Source organism: Balaenoptera physalus (genome assembly GCF_965194825.1).
Source record: "Balaenoptera physalus genome assembly, chromosome: X".
NCBI classification, from domain to species: domain Eukaryota; kingdom Metazoa; phylum Chordata; class Mammalia; order Artiodactyla; family Balaenopteridae; genus Balaenoptera; species Balaenoptera physalus.
Genome location: NC_138903.1, coordinates 37294793 through 37313683, shown reverse-complemented (window position 1 = coordinate 37313683; position 18891 = coordinate 37294793). Strand labels below are relative to the sequence as shown.

Sequence of the window (18891 nt, the reverse complement as noted above, 5' to 3'; positions counted from 1 at the left end):
AGAAATACAAAACTTGTACATGAATGTTCACAACAGTATTATTCACAGCAGCCAAAAGGTGGAAACAACCCAAATATCTACCAACAGATGAACGAATATACAAAATGTAATGTACCCATACAATGGAATATTATTCAGCCATAAAAAGCAATGAAGTACAGATATGTACTCTAACATGGATGAATTTGAAAACATTATGCCAAGTGAAAAAAGCCAGATACAAAAGAACACATTGTATGATTCCATTCATATGAGATGTCCAGGCAAGTCCTGGATATTTTGCCTATGGACAGACCAATTCATAGAGGTAGAAAGCAGATTAGTGGTTGTCAGGGGCTGGGGGATGGGAGGACTAGGGAGTGACTGCTTAACTGGGTTTGGATTTTCCTTTTGGAGTGATGGAAATGTTCTGGAATTAGACAGTGGTAATGGTTGCACAACATTGTGAATGTACTAAAAGCCACTGAATTGTATGCTTTAAAATGGTTAAAATAGTGAATCTTATGTTAAGTGAATTTTACCTCAATAAAGAAACATTACGTAAAAAACCTTTTGTATACCTTATATTTTACTTAATAGAACGTTCCAAATCAAAATTCAAGTTTGCTTTGTTTTTTTGTATTACATGCATTTATAAAATCTGTTTTGTTTGGAAATCATGACTTCGTAATTTTGCAAAGTTTAATCATTTCAGACCACACAATCAACCATGTACAGGCTTCCTGCTATTTAATCTGAAACACTGCAGTGTATATTCTGTTTTTACCTTCAGTTTTGTCAAGTGATAATGAATCAACTGCTTTCAAATGCCATTTTTATCAATATTATCTTTCCCTCCCTTGTTCCCCAATGCTTAACGGTGCCAGGCCCACGGGAGATGCTCCATAAATACACACTGCTTACTAAATGACCTAAAAGCCCACTATGAGAAAATTATTTTCAAGCTTGGTGCCAGGGACTCGTAACAACAATCTTATCATTACACAAAAGTCAAATTCCCATGTTTAATCCTGCACACATGCCTTTAGCATTATTACTTGCTCTAATGAAACAAGAGAACTAAGATGTGGCTAATTGGCTTAAAGCTATAAATGCATACAATATTTTCAAAAGAAAATAATGAAAAGTTAGATTCCATTTCAACCAACTCTTAAGTTTCAGATCCTTTGATCATATTGAGAAGAGTAGTGGTAGTATTCAAAATAAGCGGCTATAGTTTTAGAACTACTAAATTTTGTGTTTAATGAAAATTGATCTCTGGTTTAATGCTATTTTTACAATATTCATTCAACTGTTGGAACTCTATGATGGTAATTCTGGTGAATAATTTGAAAATATTATTTCATGAATTCTGGCATTTGCAATCCCCACTAAGACTCAAGATTTTAATTTCTCTTTAAGCATTTTGTTGTTATAAAACTTGTTTTCATGTTTCTGTTATTGATTGATTGATTCTGTGGCCGTGCCGTGCAGCATGTGGGATCTTAGTTCCCCGACCAAGGATTGAACCCTTGCCCCCTGTAATGGAAGCGAAGAGTCTTAACAACTGGACTGCCAGGGAAGTCCCAGGTTTCTGTTTTAATTATTACACTGACAGACAGGAGGCAGTCTGTTATATGGATTCTCAATTGTTTCCCAACATAAACTCTTACACTACTGTCCATGTAGGGAGGGAAGTTACACAATCTGGCAAAGTTGCCAACCAATTCCATAGTTCATCATCATCTGTATTGCTCTTGGGATTAAGGATAATGTATTAAGCTTTTACGTAAAAAGAGGAATTCTGGAGGAACCTTGAGGGACAGCTAAGCTGGATAACCTTGGTCCTAAATTAATAAATATTAAAAATAAAATTTAAAAATTAAATAATAAAATACAAATAAATAAAAAATTGCTAACTCCTAAACCTCTCGTACGTATATTGAAAAACTAGTTACGATTCATGCTCATTTATTCACGGATTCCATATCTGCAGTTTTGCCTACTTGCTAAACTTTATCTGTAATGGCAAAAATCAACTCTTTGCACTTGCAGTCACATGCAGAGTAGCAAAAACAACTGAGTTGCGCAACACACGTTCCCATCTGAAGTGGAACAAAGTGATATTCGGCCTTGTTTTAGCTCATACTGTAAACAAGTATCCTTTTTCCCATCTATTTCAGTGACAGCTTTTCACATTTTTGTGCTTTGTGTTATCTCACTGTTTAGAAAGGGCCTCAAATGTGTAGTGCTAAAGTGCTGTCTAATGTTCCTAAGCCCAAAAAGGCTGTGATGTGCTTTGCAGAGAAAATATGTGTCAGATAAGCTTTGTTCAGACCCGATTTATTGTGAGTTCAACGTTAATAAGTCAGCAATATATATTAAATAACGTGTCTTTAAACAGAAACACACATTAAAAACAGGTTATGTACTGATTGGTTGAAAAAAAAAGTAACCAGAGACTGGCAAGAACCTAACCCTGTTTTTTCCCCAGGAGCAATGATTTAGTATTTGCTCATTCAGTGTTCACAGTGACTTTCAGACCGTTAACTACCATGAATAATGGGAACTGACTGTACTTACTGAAGGCACTATTTTTAGATAACCAAGTGTTATCTCATGTAATTCTAAAACTAACGTAATCTAATCCTAAAATAACCCTAGAGCATCATTAATGAAATTGAAACATTTACAAAAAAATCCCCCCAAACAAAAAACACAACAATTGAAAGAAAAAGGTTAGTATATTAAGTACGCAACTTGGGCAATGAGAGCAAAAAATAAAAAATGAAATAAAACTGTGAGGAAGGGGGGACCTTTTTATTCATTCTTATGTTTTGTTTAAGATAAAACATTTATTAGATCTTCAAGAGGTAAACAAAAATATGTGCCGACTGGTAATTTCAGTTACTCTAAAAGCTGGGCAAGGAACAAAAAAGGGCATCTACCTGTGAGTCTGCCAGGAGTCCTCAATCAGTAAGATCTGCAAAAGCAGATCCAAATAGGGCCGGAGTTCATAAGTATAGGAATATGCAACCTAAAAACAGGTAAGACATGGTGAAGAACTTATTTAAAGCAGCAACAGTGGTGATCCTTTCGTAATGTGTAATGTATAAAAATATCAAATCACTATGTTGCACACCTAAAACTAATATAATTGTAAAGTCAATTATACTTTAAAAAAAAACTATTTAAAAAAATAAAAATATAAAATAAAGGAATAACAAATCAAATTATAGAGACATATGAATGTATATTTTCCTTTAACCTGCCAGAGAAGTTCACTGAGGACAGTAGATGAGAACTGAGGATTCTCCCAGCAGCAAAAACGAAGCAATTTGACGGTTTCCTCTGAGTTACTGCAGTCCTCAATGATTTTCTTCACATAACTTGTCCTCACAAATAAAATGTCTGCCACATTCTGCTGAATTGGCATTATAGGTTGTGATAAATTAGGATCACCAAAAGGATTGGGAAGAGGAGGATTACCTAGAATACAGATTTGTCATCAATGAAAAACGAATCGGCTTCTCCACAGAAAATAGCTTATGAATTTTTTATTTTACGCAAATAATATTTTAAATCAAGTTTCCTGAGTACAACAAAGAAAGTAATATTAAGCATTATAATGATCACATATATCAAGATGATAAAATGTAAAACTGAAATGGCAACACTGGCGTTTTCTTTATATAAAAGTTAATTCTTAAACTACTTTATAAACAAGGTACCAACCTCAGTAACAAGTAGACAGAAAGATTCCCTTTAAATATGAGAAAAAGGTGCAGGACTCAAAATATTATAAAATATTCCAAGCATGGACTTTCACTCTCGTTTTATTTTTAAACATCTTTGGAATTACTTTGAATCAGGTACTATATATGGCCAGCAGTACTTTAAAACCAATGTAAAGAATGGAGTATTTGACTTTACCGTTGATTGAAGACTGCATTCTTGACGAGACATTGCAGCATCGGATTAGCTGTGACACTACTGAGTATAATTTGCCTAATTCAGCATACTGATACTTGATTGGAGGACCTGGACCTTCATCTAAAGACACAAGCATAAAGGTAGCAGGTACACTCAATTTCAGAAGCTGTGTCTTCTCCGCCACACCTACAATAAAGAAGGGAGAAGCAGGAAGAGAGGCGAAGAATTATATGAGAGGAAAGAACTGGGACGGAAGGGCTTCATAATAAAATATTTTTCTACAACTTTTATGATCAGAAGATCACTTTTGCTTAGCATTTACTTACTTCAGCAATCAGAACCAAAAATCTACTGAGTTAGTATAACTGGATTTAAGTATTAAAATGGTTAAACAGTGACTATGACATTCCAATCCTACTGGGCATAAGGAAGAGAAACACTTTCTATGGCCTGGGGAGTCTCGAGAACTAGCCTAGTCTGCAATCCTCATCATTAGGTGAATGACGAAAACTGAGAAATAAGAATTCTTTTATGAATTGCCTTTCTTCCTCAGCCAAGCTTCTTGAAAGACGCCTAAACTCGTTCCCTCTACTTTCTCGTCTTCCCAGTCCTCAACCCATGCCTATCTGGCTTCTGCCCCCTTTTCTGGTTTAAAGCTAAGGAACAGTTCTCAAACCATAACCATTTCCTCCTTTCCTGGGTTCCTCTCTTATTTTCTTTCTACCTCTTCTTATTCTTTTTTTTTGTTTGTTTTTTCTTATTCTTATTTGTGAGTCCTCCTTCCTCTCTTCAAAAGTGATGGTCCTCAAAGTTCCCACGTCAGGCTATCTTCTCACACCGTATACCGTATGCCTTCCCTGGACGATCAAACCCACTCTAATGGCTTCAAGTTCCAGCTATTTTCATTCAGCTGATTCCAAAATATTTCCAGACAAATAGACCACCACTCTACTGGACATCTCTATTTGGGTGTCACAAAGACTCAAATTCCCTGTCCACGTTCTTCCTCCTGGGTTTCCCCTCTCAGTACATGGCACTACTACCTGCTCAGTTTGTCAAGTTGGAATTCTGGGCATCATTCTTAACATCTCTTCTGTGTTCCCCTTCCCTGAATACCCAAACACCAAATCCTACTGTCCTTATCTCCAATAAAAAGCACCAGAATCTGACTACTTGTATCCCACTCACTGCCAGTTCCTCAGTATAAGCCACAACGATTTTCTATCTATAGATGACTTTAACAATCTCTAGTCTTACTCCCCAATAATCCATTCCACACTGCAGCCTGGATCTTTCTAGAAGCCATGTCTATTCAAAACTCTACAATGGCTCATCAATGCCCTCAGGATAAAGTCCAGAATCTCTCACAAGGCTTGACAGAATAGCACAATTAGAGAATTCTACTCACCACTCCTGCCATCCTCATATTACATCAATTCTAGTCAGACTGAATAACTTTCATTTCCTCCAATGAGCCATGCTGAATTTATTCCAAGTCTCTGCACCTGCTGTTCACTCTGGATGGAAAAACTCAACCGACCAATTCCTACATCTTCTCCACTAAGTCCCTCACACTCCCCCTATGATGTACTTCCATAGCACTTTGTATTTTCCCCATTATAGCCATAAACATATTTTATGGCAAGTACCTTTTAATTTGCTTCTATACCCCATTAGAAAATAGGTGTTTTATTTATTGCCATGTTCCAAGAAGTATAATAAATACAGGTCCACAAATCCCTTATCTGAAATCCTGAGATTCAAACAGCTCTTAACATCAATATAAACAAAGTTCATTCATAAAGTTGCTGTGAAAATCTGGCCTGAACTGACAAGAGGCTATTTACATCTTCAATCATCCCCTCCCAGTGTGAATATTCACGTGTATGATTACAAAGTGCTGTTTTGGACCCTGCTCTAGGGATGTTACATAATTCAGGGCATATGGGCTATTTTACCTTTCTTAAAACCAAACAGTTCTGAACCACAAAGCATATCTGGTCCTAAGGATTTCGTATTAAAGTTTATAGACCCATATTTGCTTTTAGCAGGGAAATTTTAATTAGATTAGATTATGGACCAACGATGCATGTTTTCTGAACAGGGAATACCTAAAAAGGGAGTTGAACAGAGTGAGATTTTTATAAATACCTAAGATTTGGCATTTCTAAGTGTGAAATACAGATTCCCCTTATGCTTGTTTGCATAAATATTCTTTTCAACTACAAATATGCAAGCATCTCCAGTATGGGAAGGTAAGGGAAAAGACGACAAACGCAAAGTAGAATGTTGCTTATGTTAAAAGGGCCATGGATCAACTGACGATTGGTAAGTTCATGCACAAAAAACCTGGAATGACAGGGATGTTTGGGTTTAGAACTTAACATAAATAACAGGTAATTTAAGTGAATATTTCTATTATCCCCGATTTTAGTTTAGTTTACGTCAACAAAAACTTACGTACAGACTAAGTCCTTTACCCAAACTTGGTGAGTATTACACATCCATCTGGGACCTTTTGAAAATGTGGATTCCTTGTGTTAGCTCTGAGAATTCTTATTCAGTTGGTTTGGGATGGGGCCTAGGCATCAGTATTAAAAAAAAAATAGGTCTAGCACCACTACTTTAGGAGATAAAAATATGATTAAGATACAGATTTTGACCTTTGTCTGGTGCAGAGATAAGACACATGCATAAATAATGATAAAATACAAGGAGAAAAGTGCAGTGTAAAAAAAAAAAAGCTTCAGATAAAATTCACAATAGGTTTTATGGAACACTGTTTCTATTTTAGACCAGGTTATATTTCATCATGTGACTTACATGACTTCATTACTTAATACATTAAAAGAGAATTATGAAAACTTAAATTCTTACCTAAATTGGCATACATTACAAACAGGTTGAAATACTGCTGTAAATGACGCCCATGCTCTGAAACTTCTCTTCTCAGTAGATTTAGTACTGCTCTTAGTAAGTGATCACTCAGGCTTAAGTTGTCATAAGCCTGTAAAGGATAAAACATTGGTTGTTTTTCAGCAACAAGGTGCACGTATGATATAATTCTCTTTGCATGAAAAAGGGACATGCACATATACATGTTAAATATAGGCAGAAATTTCTGGAAGGACTGATCACACAAGAAATTATTAAAAAGGGTTGCTTTTTAGGAAAGGGGATGAAGACCCAATGTAGATTTCATCATAGAGGCTTCATACTGTTCTAAGTCTTAACAAATGGAAGTCCATTTAAATTTATATAACAGTAAGTGTATAACTAAGCCACTGAATGTAACTGAATTAACAGAAAATTCCGTTATGTTTTAAAGAGCCAATAGTCACTATTCACTGCTGGGAAGTACTTTAAATGCAACTCATATAAACATTGAGGCATCGGACTCTATGGTTATTACGTGCTCATGCACGTTTGTTAGGTAAACGTATCAAACAGATGCACATATATCTGTGACTTCAACTTCCAGGAAACAGAATTTATTTCTGTTAACTGGGCAATTACCTGACTAGAAGGTCCTGGAGATGCAAAAGGTGAAGGACATGGCCCATCTTGCAAGGAAAAATGTGCAATAAAAACTATAAGTTTTGCAAATGCACCTCTCACTTCTGCACTAGGGCACTCCAGAAGGTATTCAGAGAAGCGATTTGAAACATTAAAAAGGACATTGTGAGCAAACCAAAAACGTACATTCTTGCTGTGACGAAGGAGAATACATAATGCATCATACCTAAGACAAAACCAAACAAAAATCTATGAATATCGATTCAGTAACATGTTTCCTATAGTACAGGGATGGGTCTCTATGAACCAAACAAACAAAAAAAAAATCAAAGAACTTCTTTTACTACTGGAGGGAGAGAACCAGCAATGGTAGCTTCTAGCACTAATATTAAAAAGATAAATACTATGACTTGGTCTATTTTCACAGAGTGACAAAATAAATAGACGAAAACTTACACAGTCCTCTACAAATCCATGACCAAACTCTTCCTAGGTTCAATGACAAAACAATAATCCCCATTCCCTTAACATCTTACTACTAGAATAGTAAGTAAATATTGTTGAATCGAGGTATTATAATGGCCTCTAAATTTATACAGTTAAAAACTTAAACTCATTTTAAGTTTCTACCTTTTTAATCTATGGCTGAATTTAATCTAGGGAAGCTAAAATGTTAATACTTTTGTGATTAGATAGCTTAGACTTTTAAGTATCATCCTGTAATGTTTTGTACAGAGATGTCAAAGATATGATACAAGGTAACAGAAGCAGAAGCCAACTTCTGAATAATAAAAGGCGGTATTTAATCTCAGTAATTATTTTTTAAATTTATTTTCTATACAGGTTCTTATTAGTTATCTATTTTATACATATTAATGTATATATGTCAATCTCCCAATCTCCCAATTCATCCCACCACTCAGTAATTATTTAAATATGATTTCTCTCACTATCGCTACCAAGATTTTTTAAATTCTGCATTCCAAATCTGAAATGAGATTATCATGGCTTGGAAAAAATAAAGCAGTATATTAAAGAACCAAACTAAATGCCAGTAATAATAGGAATGAAAATTCAAAGCAATGTACCAATCACTGGCAGAGCCACGGACTACTTTCTTGGTGTGAAATCCTGTGGTAAAGAGGAACCTAGCGGCAAGCTGAATACTAATCATAGTGATTTCTTCTGCTTCAGGCAACAGGTGATCTTGCCCTAAAAATAAAATGTAGATTAAAAAATAGTCAAACAAATTTCTGTGCTCAAGCCCCATTTTCATTTTCAAAAACAAATCTGCATTATCAACAATTTTCCAAGTCCTAACTATGTTAAAACCCCTGGGCTACTTATGAAATAATTCTTAGTAGTTCAGTAAAGCACCCTTCAACTAATGCTTGAGTAAAAAAACCAAACTGTTGTAACAAACAAAAGCTCCTCTGTCTCTAAATGGCAAGACAACATATAAAGCTCAAAGGTAACAGTCATCTGAAACACGACTTTAAAACAACCAAAAAGAGAGAAAACAAACACGTTGATGCCTGCTAAGAAACCCTGCAAGTAAAAGAAGAGGTATGCTTTATTACTAAGAAGCTAAATTCTTGATACTTACCTGGAAGAGGATTTAAGTAAACACCATTACATGTAAGCAGTTTTTTCATAAACTGAAAATATTCCGTACTGTACTGCATTCGGTTATGCATGAATTGCACATTCTGTTTCCGTACACTTCTCTCAATGGCTGATGGCATAATGATCTGATGGGGTCTTGTGGTGATAGCAAGCTCTGATATATACCTTATCAACTCATCATCTTGGTCTATTGTGTCCAATCGTTCATAAAAAAGTATATAAGCATTCCACCACCTTTTCTGGCGCCTGTATGACATGCGCTTCATCATGTGATCGAATACTTCTCCCATGTACTCTCCACCAAAACACTGGTTTTTCATTTCTTCATCGTCATCCATTTTACATTCAGTTACATCTCCATCATCAAATTTATACCAGCGATTTCTCTCGCCATCTCCTCCGTTCCTCTGTATGATGTAAGAGTAGTAATGTCCCCCGCTCGCCTGACCGCTGTGTACAAGCACCCCCACAAGTCTGTATTTCGTGCTTCCTGCTGGCTCACTGTCAGACTGCTCATTCTGTTGTATCAACTGACTCTCTGGGTTTACGTTATCTCCTTCCAGCTTTGCAACACCAGCAACTGTGTAAGGTTCCATGTCCAGTTCGCGAGGAAATTCAAAGTAATCATTAAACTTGATTGCACATTCTCTTTCCCAGTCATAGTCGAATCGTTTTAGTTGGATAGCGAGAACAGGAGGTAATTTTTTAATAAGCAAGCGCTTTACAGTATCAACCTAAAATGAACAGAGCAAATTACTAGATGTTCTCTTATAATCCACTGCAAAAAACCCCCAAACTTAAAACTCTACTATTAAATTCTCAGGATTAATCTGAAATTTTAAGTATAAACAAATATATGATAATGAACATAATCAGAGCATTTCTGTCAGTTGATATTTTAAAAATGTTCACTAAAACTAATACGAAGTAGCTGATGCCTTTTGCTACAACTTGCAAAAATTAGTGATATAGACATTATTCGCTGTCTGATTTCTATATTGGAAGTGCTATCTAACCATTATTACTTGTTTGATATTTACTGTTATTTTAATGAAGTCTGCTGTGAACAAACTACAGAAATATAATAATAGCAGCTAATATTTATTGGGCAATTAGGTGCCAAGTTATATGATGGTAAGTGCTGTCCAAGTAGTAACATGTTTAATCCTCACAACCCTCCCAACCCTGAAACTTAGGGATGAGACTTAGGAGTACTAGAGAGATAACTTGCCTCAAGTCTTAGAGCTGTGAGAGGCATGGAGTATGGCTTTACAGCTCATGATCTCAACCTCTAGATTTTAATACCTCTCTAAGTGGTATGTAAAGTCAAAACAATACAGGTGACTTAGAGGTAAGAGGGCTTGGGAGCCCAGAAAGATACACATTATTTACCATATGTATGCGTAAATTGTCTCTCCTAAAGAACTGTTAAATGCCCACAGACAAAAACCAATCAAGTGAGTCTAAAAATCTGATCCAAGTGGTTTAAAAAACACAGGTGGTAGAAGAAATCTTTTGTGGCTAAATAAAGTAATTAACAGTTTGGCTTCAGCAAACTTCTTGGTCTTGGGTAGCAACTCTGGACATGAGAGGAGAAATGTTTTCCTCTATGAGCTCTGTAGCTTCGAGGAGTTCAAGAGCAGGTTGGTTGAATATGGATGAAAAGTGCCTGTGTAACTCAGACAAGAGACTGATATTAAGCTACTATGACCTCTGAAGTGATTCACTCTTATCTTTACCTGTTTTCCCTAGCCCTTCTGGCACTATTTTCTCTCAATTGTCTTCACCTGACAAACCTTTCTCTCAATCATCTTTACCTGACAGACCCTTAAGTCAGTTATCTTAACTACCTCTCTGTTACCACTATAACAAAGCAGGGTAGGGAATAAAGAGGGTGAATTTTGAGAACAAACAAAAACAACCATTCTTCCAAACCCATTAAATGTAATCATAATTATTTTAAACAAAACTGGGCAATTCATACCTTTTTATTGCATTTTTCACAATGATAAGCATTTGCACCTTCTAATAAATCTCCTTTGACATATTGTTCCAAAGAATCAAGAAGATTTTGGTGATTTCTAATGTCTACATTCAAAGTCGTAAAAGATTCTTCACACTCGTATCTAAAGATATTATTTAGGAAATGATCAAAGAGAATTTATTCCTTAGTTTTCTAAACATCTTATTTAGTTATGGACTCAATGAAAACTACTTTTGCAATTTTTATAACATAACACAAAACCCATAAGTCATAAAATGTTACCAATAAATGACAGTTACCATTTATGAGTCACTTATCCTCTGCTGGGCATACATTAGGTTGTTTACACACTACACATAACAGGTGCTTTGTCTTCATGACAAATATTTCTCTATCACCATCTCCACGTCAGAGATGAGGGAAGTGGGGTTCAGAATGTGAATTTGGTCAAGATTACTAGGTGAAATGGTGTTTTCAAGCTAGGTCTGTCTGGCTTCACAGCTCAATCTCTTTAGAGTCTACCATGCTGCTTCTGCCATCATCTGTTTAGATCTATTAATGAGCTGAATTTTTAAATGTTTCTCCTCTTCTGTAATGGAAACCTTACTAAAGCACAAGTTTGAACACACAAATGAATATGGGATAAGCAATCTGAATAGGAGCCACAATCCCACCTTGTGGCAATTTTCTACCAAAGGAATTTTCAGATTTCTGATGAGACATTTTCATACATTTAGAACATGGGATGTGAGGAATTCATTCTCAACCATTAAATTCATTCACTCAACAAATACACTGAGTGCCTACCATGTTTAAAGCCCTGTGGGATAGTCAATGTTTAAGACAGTCCCTCATATTTAGGGCTTTTCAATTTAGTTAGGGGAAAAAGGTACACAAATAAAGGCATTTATGAGTGACATGAATGGAATATGAAGTATTAAGCAAACTGTTACTATAACTGGGGAACAGCCCATAGAAGAGAAAAGAGAAATTAGATTTTATGATTCCAGTTAAAAATTAGGACATTTGAAGCTGAGAAGTCAGCAAAGTTTTTCTGTAAAAGGCCAGATAGTAAATATTACAGGCTTTTTGGGGCCATGAGGTCCCTATGGCAACTACTCAACTCTGCTGTTATAGTGAAAGCGGTCACACAGTAAGTAAAGGAGTGGGTATGTTCCAATAAAACTTTACAAAAACAGATGCAGGGCTGGATTTGACCTATGGTCCACAGTTTGTTAACCCCTGCTCTTGATAAATAAATACCCTAAAACAGATTGTCTCAGGACCCTTTATGTAATCTTCCAGCATATAACAAGACTAATTTAGTTGTGGAATAGGTATTTGAACTTTAGGGATTTTACTTAAAGACCATGCTCTCTGGACATTTTCACTTGGCAAAGAAAATCAATAATTTCCAAATAATTTTGAAAACTGTCTAAAACAAACCAAGAAAAACTGACCAAAACAGATGACCACAAAATTTTATCTTTATCAGTAATTAAAAACAGGAGGTTAAAATGACAATTTTATTGTCCACCTAATGCACAAGATCTTTCAAAAGGAACAAAAGTTGCCCAGTCTCAAGATGGGAATAAAGACACAGACCTACTAGAGAATGGACTTGAGGATACAGGGAGGGGGAAGGGTAAGCTGGGACGAAGTGAGAGAGTGGCATGGACATATATACACTATCAAACGTAAAACAGATAGCTAGTGGGAAGCAGCCGCATAGCACAGGGAGATCAGCTCGGTGCTTTGTGACCACCTAGAGGGGTGGGATAGGGAGGGTGGGAGGGAGACGCAAGAGGGAGGGGATATGGGGATATATGTATACGTATAGCTGATTTACTTTGTTACACAGCAGAAACTAACATACCATTGTAAAGCAATTATACTCCAATAAAGACGTTAAAAAAAAAAAAAGTTGCCCAGTCTATGCAAACAATTTTATGGCCTCATTCAGAATGAGTAGTTTAACATTTACATATAGTATTAGCACTTCCTCAATCATTTCCCTGTGTTCAAAAATAAAGCACATACACACACAACCTATGACTGTATATAATGCTGTTTAGCCTTGCAGAAAATACTATCCTACTGTGATAGTCTGGTGAGAAGGGATTTCAAACCAACATTAATTGACAACATACAGGAGAAGTTCCAAAGTAAAACTTCCATACAATAGGCATAAACGTGTATCTATCAGTAATGAACTTTAATAGTTAACTATTTTCAACAAGAGCCCTTAATCAACTTCCCCTTTAAGAAAACCAAAAACCAAAAAACACCAAAACCCAATTTGTTTAGTCAGCTTTTGCTATAAAGATTTTGTGTGGGAAACATACCTTAAAGACAATGACAGTAATCAATGTTATTTTCAAAAAGTCAGTATTTCATTTGTATAGGAAATAGTGCTCCATGCCTGTCATCTTCTAAACTTAACATATTTACAATATTATAAGTATTTTAATTCTAAGATAAAGGGCAAATTCATAAGTGATACCTGTAGCTATGCAAAATACCATTTTATTTTCTTAGGCATGATCACACATAAGAACATGTGAGAGTATGAAATAGTAAGAGCTTAGGTGGAGTTAAAGGAACCAAGTATTATTTGACAAAAACAAACAGACCCATAAAGGTCATGAGACTTTTCTGTACTGTTAAACTTCATTGTAATAAAATGAGAAAACAAACAAAACCCCCCCACAGTAGTAAGGTATGCGCAATATGTAATTCATCCAGCCTCAGGTATTTAGTAATCGGTAGCGTACTTCACTTTTGTACATAACTAATAGTAAAAATAAACAGTACAACATACACTTCAAGTATGAAATTAGCACTTACCTATGTGGGCAGCCTTGGCAAATCTTCTGATCAGCAAAGGAACCTCCTAAAACTTTACTTAGCATAGCTGGGTGTCCTAAGGCTTTCAAAGCTTCATCTAAACTATCCACCAATGAATTAAAAAATTCTAAAGCATCATGTTGTTCACGAAGATTAACAGGCTCACCCCAAAGCCTAAGAAATGAATGGAGTAAAATATGTAATGTGCGACACTCCCAGAACAATATATACAATATATTTTTCAGGAAAAAAGCAATACAACCATAAATGACACCACAAAAACTGAGATTTTATTCCTCAACTACAGGAAATAGAAAAAAACAAATGCCGTTTATGTTATCGATTGCTGTGGGGAAGAAAGTGAGATTCATAGTAAAAGTGGCACTTCACTGGGGAAGAAATACCATGAAACTACTGGTGTGGCTGGATGGACAGTAGAGCTCCAGGAAGGATGGTTTCTGTAGGTAATATAGTAGAAGCATGCATTTTGAATCCAACTGAAGACACTGTTAAAATTGGGTGGCTGATCTTACTCTTACGTAGATAATTACTACTTCATTTCTTTCATTTTGCTTAAATTTTGGGTTACAGATACAGTGCAAAGATAAAATTTACTCTTAATTAAATTGACTTTTCCGATCGAAAAGAGAAAGGTTTGACTTGTTTTACAATTCATCTCTTTTGAATAATCTGAGGATTTAAATTAGGTAAATCAATCCTGAGAAAAGAAAATATCAATTATGTGAATGACAAAATTAAGAAGTGATACTAATAAAACCTAGGCACTGCTGGAAACTATGACATCTAATTTTGTATTTATAGAGTAATATACATAGAGAATATAAGTGAATTCATTCTAAGCAACAGATATGACAAATGTATTTTAAGTATGCAAGAGGAACTAATTGTCTTTTAATAAACTCCTTTGTAACACTTCTACTATGTAGCAAATAATCTCACCCTAATTATATTTCAGCTGTTAAATTTGCATATAGTGAGTTAGAAATCAAATATATCACTTGTTAAGAGATATTTTACAATGGAGAGATTTGTTAAGACACCAAGGGATCAAAGCTAACATCACCAATAATCAGATAAACTGATATCATGTGCCTCTGAATGCAATGCAATGAGAAGCATATAATAACATCACCTATGTAGTTATCTTGCCAAAAAGCTTAACTTGAATCTAATCATGGGGAAATAATCACACAAATCAAGAAAGTACCATAAAAGTCATGACAAGTTAGGGAGATTATTTTAGAGAAGACTAAAGAGGTAACAACCAAATACTTGTGATTCCTTCTAGGATACCAGTCTGGAATTGGAAAAAAAAAGTCAGAAAGAATACTTTGGGGAAATTGAAATACATATTGATGAATATCAGGCATTACTAAATATTAAATTTCATGCATGTGATAACTGTATTAAACATTACATAGAAAAATGTCCTTATTCTTAGAGGATACATGTTGAAACATGTAGGGGGGTTAAAGTGTCATATTTGCAACTATCAACTCGTTTAGAAAAAACAAACAAAAACCAAAACCCAAGTATACATATAAGCAAATATGGCAAAATGTTAACAACTGGTGAATCTGGGTAAAGAGTATATATCATAAAGGTGATTATTATACTACTTTACCTTTTCTGTTGGTTTGAAATTCTTCAATATAAAAAATCGGGGGTGGGAAATGTGGTTAACTAACCCACATGTATCTAGAGTATATTATGTGTCTAAAGTGTAGATAATCCAAAAGTGCTAGTCTAGACAAACTGCGAGCTCCACTAGCATAGGGAGTAATTAATTAAGAAGTCAAAAATGCAAGTGCATTATAAGATAAGCAATAACTGTAACTGAATGACAAATTTTAAGACAAAAGCTCAAAAAGCTTGAGAGTAATTTGGAAGAGGAGGAACAGAAATGCTAAAAGCCTTATGGCAGAGACGAGACAAGCTAGAGAAAGAATGAGAACCAGAATAGTCAGAGAGGAAGACGAGAGGTGTTGAGAGGTGATGGGACCAAAAGAGCAAAAGCAGAGCTGGGAAGGAGGGTGGTGCATGCAAGCCAATAAGTATGGATTAAGTAGGGGGCCTAGTTAGAGGAATCGGAAGAATTTATGCGGTGAGTCATAGGGAGGTCATTGTATTATAAAGCAGTGGTTTCAAAAGAAATCTAAGTAGTATCCTTGTAGGTAAAAGGGGAGCTGCTCTGATTGAAGCAGGGAACGTGGATGAGAGCGAGAGCGGCAGTGTCAGGTGACCCTTCGCTTCTCTTGCTCTCAGCTGTCTGGGAGATACCTTGAAGGGATTCTAAGGAGTATTATTTAAGGGAATTCCCTGGCGGTCCAGTGGTTAGGACTCCATGCTTTCACTGCAAAGGGCTCAGGTTCAATCCCTGGTTGGGGAACTAAGATCCCACAGGCCGTGCAGTGTGGCCAAAAAACAGAAAAAAAAAAAAAAAAAAAAAAAAAAGTAGTATTATTTAAAAAATCCAATGCTATGAAGGATTATAGCATTCTCATACACAGTACAGATATGTGGTTGTACTACAGTATTTTAGCACAGTGCACGACATGATAGGCGATGATAAAAAAAACAAATGAAATAAATGAAGCCAGAGAAATAAGATCAAGACATAATCGAAGATTTAAAAAAAATTAACAACAACAACAAAACCCAACGTATTTATCGCACCTTTCCTATAAAATTGTACATTAGAATAGCCAAAGAGTTGCTATGGGGAAGTTTTCCTTTATAGATCTCCTCTAGCTAATAAATGAAAGAATGATAAAATTAGAATGTTGCCATTTTGTAATCCTGATGAAATGCTGCATTTAGGCAATGATGATCAATGGCTGTTATAAGACAGAGACAGACAGACAGACATTATGTACTTCTCCTCATTGAGGTCATCGTTATCACCTACGAAGCAAGCCTTATCTATCCACTCCAGAAAAAGAAAAATCACACCTGAATTTGATCAAGCCTCTACATCTCACTACCTATTTATATGACATACAGGGGACTGAGGAAAACAGAAAACACCACAGGGATCCCATCAATAAAATCCAGATGGGAAAATTTACAGAGCTAACTACCTGTTTGTTTTTTTTCCTCCCTAACAAATAACTACAAGGGTGAAAAAAGATTAGAAGAGACTAAAGAGTCATGTCAACATCTGCAGCATATGGACTTCACTTGGATCATGATTTCAAAAAATTTATAGTAAAAAACAATTATGAGGTAATTGGGTAAAAGCAGACATTGACAAGGATATTAAGGAATTTTTATAAGACATGATAATAGTATCATGGTCATGTTAAAAAAAAAAAAGACGTTAGAGATACACACTGACATATTTATGGATGAAATTATGTATTTGCTTCAAAACAATCTAAAAAGAAGTAGATGGCAGTGTAGATGAAATAAGATTGGCCACGAGTTGACAACTGTTGAAGCTGAGTGATGAATACATAAGGGATCATACTCTTCTCCCTACTTATGTAAATATTAGAAGCTTTCAAAATAAAAAATTATTAACATCTTAAGAGACTAAAGAATGCTGCCTCTTACTATTACACTTTCTACCTCCTTTGGGGACAATGAGAAAACTAACCTAACTATGAAGTAAAGTTTGATTATTACTACTGCTTAAATATTAAACATAAAAGTGCCTTCCAGTATAGGTTTTAGAAGTTTAATGTTAGTGTCATGAGATAGTCATAAAGGTTTAAGCAGTATCCCAATTACTATTCATCCATAGTTTACCTGAACTGTTTCCAAAATCCTCTGGGCACATAGTACTGTAGTCGAGAAGCAGCTAAATGACCAAAGATGACCTGAAGGTGTCTTAGAACACCAATATTGTACTCTTTCCTATCTTCTGTTTTACTTAATGCTGGTTTCTCTTCAAATTGTTGAGGGTATCCAAATACATCATCTCTGGGATCAACATTGCTCTAGAAACCAAAAGTTATCATTAATGAGCTAATCTAACTTCAAAGTATAGTAAAAATATGTTGAGACAAATGCTAAACGATTAGTGAACAAATCACCTGTACTTCTATTTATTTCCAAAGCACTTAACTTTCAATTTATAAATTTTAGTTTACAATATCAGTGTTTATATCCCCACCCCTTTCACATAAGAGTTTTCATAAAGGAATAACCCTCACTAAGTATCGTAGAGGTAGGTAATATAGCAAAATACAGTAAAAGTGATTAACTTAGGCTGAACTGGACACAAATGCAGGCTTTGCTACTTATAAGCTAAGTAACTTTGAGCAATTAAGTGCCTCATGTGTAAATGGGTTAACACATTCTTCATGTAGCTGTTGTGAGGATTATATGAGATAATGTATATAGAGTGCTCAGACTTGTAAACATTCAATACAATATACATATTAAGATTAGTAGTACTCTTCAAAAAATGGTGCTGGAAAAACTAGATATCCATAGGCAAAGGAATAAGGTTGGACTTTTCCCTAACACTATACACAAAAATTTACTCAATAGAGATCAAAGATTTGAATGTAAGAGCTAAAACTATGAAACTCCTAAAACATAGAGCAAAAACTTCACGACATTGGATTTGACAATGATTTATCGGATATGACACCAAATGCACAGGCAACGAAAGAATAGAGACATACTGGACCTCATGAAAATGAAAAAGTTCTGTGCAAAGAAATTGGAACCCTTGCACACTGTTGGTGGGAAATGTAAAATGGTGCAGCCACTGTAGAAAACAGTTCCTAAAAAAATTAAAAATAAAACTATCAAATGACCCAGCAATTCCACTTCTGGGTAAAACACCCAAAAGAACTGCAAGAAAGGTCCTGAAGAGATATTTGTATACCCATGTTCAGAGCAGCATTATTCACAATTTTGAATTCCACCAAAAGGTGGAATCAGGGACTTCCCTGGCGGTCCAGTGGTTAAGACTCTGTGCTCCCAATGCAGGGGAAGCGGGTTCGATCCCTGGTCGGGAACTAAGATCCCGC

General features: G+C 35.4%; 1 protein-coding gene across 8 annotated transcripts in view; it reads right to left on the bottom strand.

Moving 5' to 3' along the window:
- Positions 1-18891, bottom strand: part of USP9X (ubiquitin specific peptidase 9 X-linked) — a 120245-nt gene that overhangs the window by 3813 nt on the left and 97541 nt on the right. For 7 of the 8 annotated variants that reach the window (XM_082446323.1, XM_082446325.1, XM_082446324.1 and 4 more), the window contains 10 exons: positions 17657-17847; positions 13886-14059; positions 11039-11180; positions 9035-9788; positions 8517-8640; positions 7429-7654; positions 6790-6919; positions 3913-4098; positions 3248-3468; positions 2928-3016 (listed from right to left, as the gene is read on the bottom strand). In XM_082446323.1, the coding sequence (XP_082302449.1) occupies positions 2928-3016; positions 3248-3468; positions 3913-4098; positions 6790-6919; positions 7429-7654; positions 8517-8640; positions 9035-9788; positions 11039-11180; positions 13886-14059; positions 17657-17847 (2237 nt within the window). The remainder of the gene's footprint in view (positions 1-2927; positions 3017-3247; positions 3469-3912; positions 4099-6789; positions 6920-7428; positions 7655-8516; positions 8641-9034; positions 9789-11038; positions 11181-13885; positions 14060-17656; positions 17848-18891) is intronic. The other variant, XM_082446329.1, reaches the window with a different exon arrangement.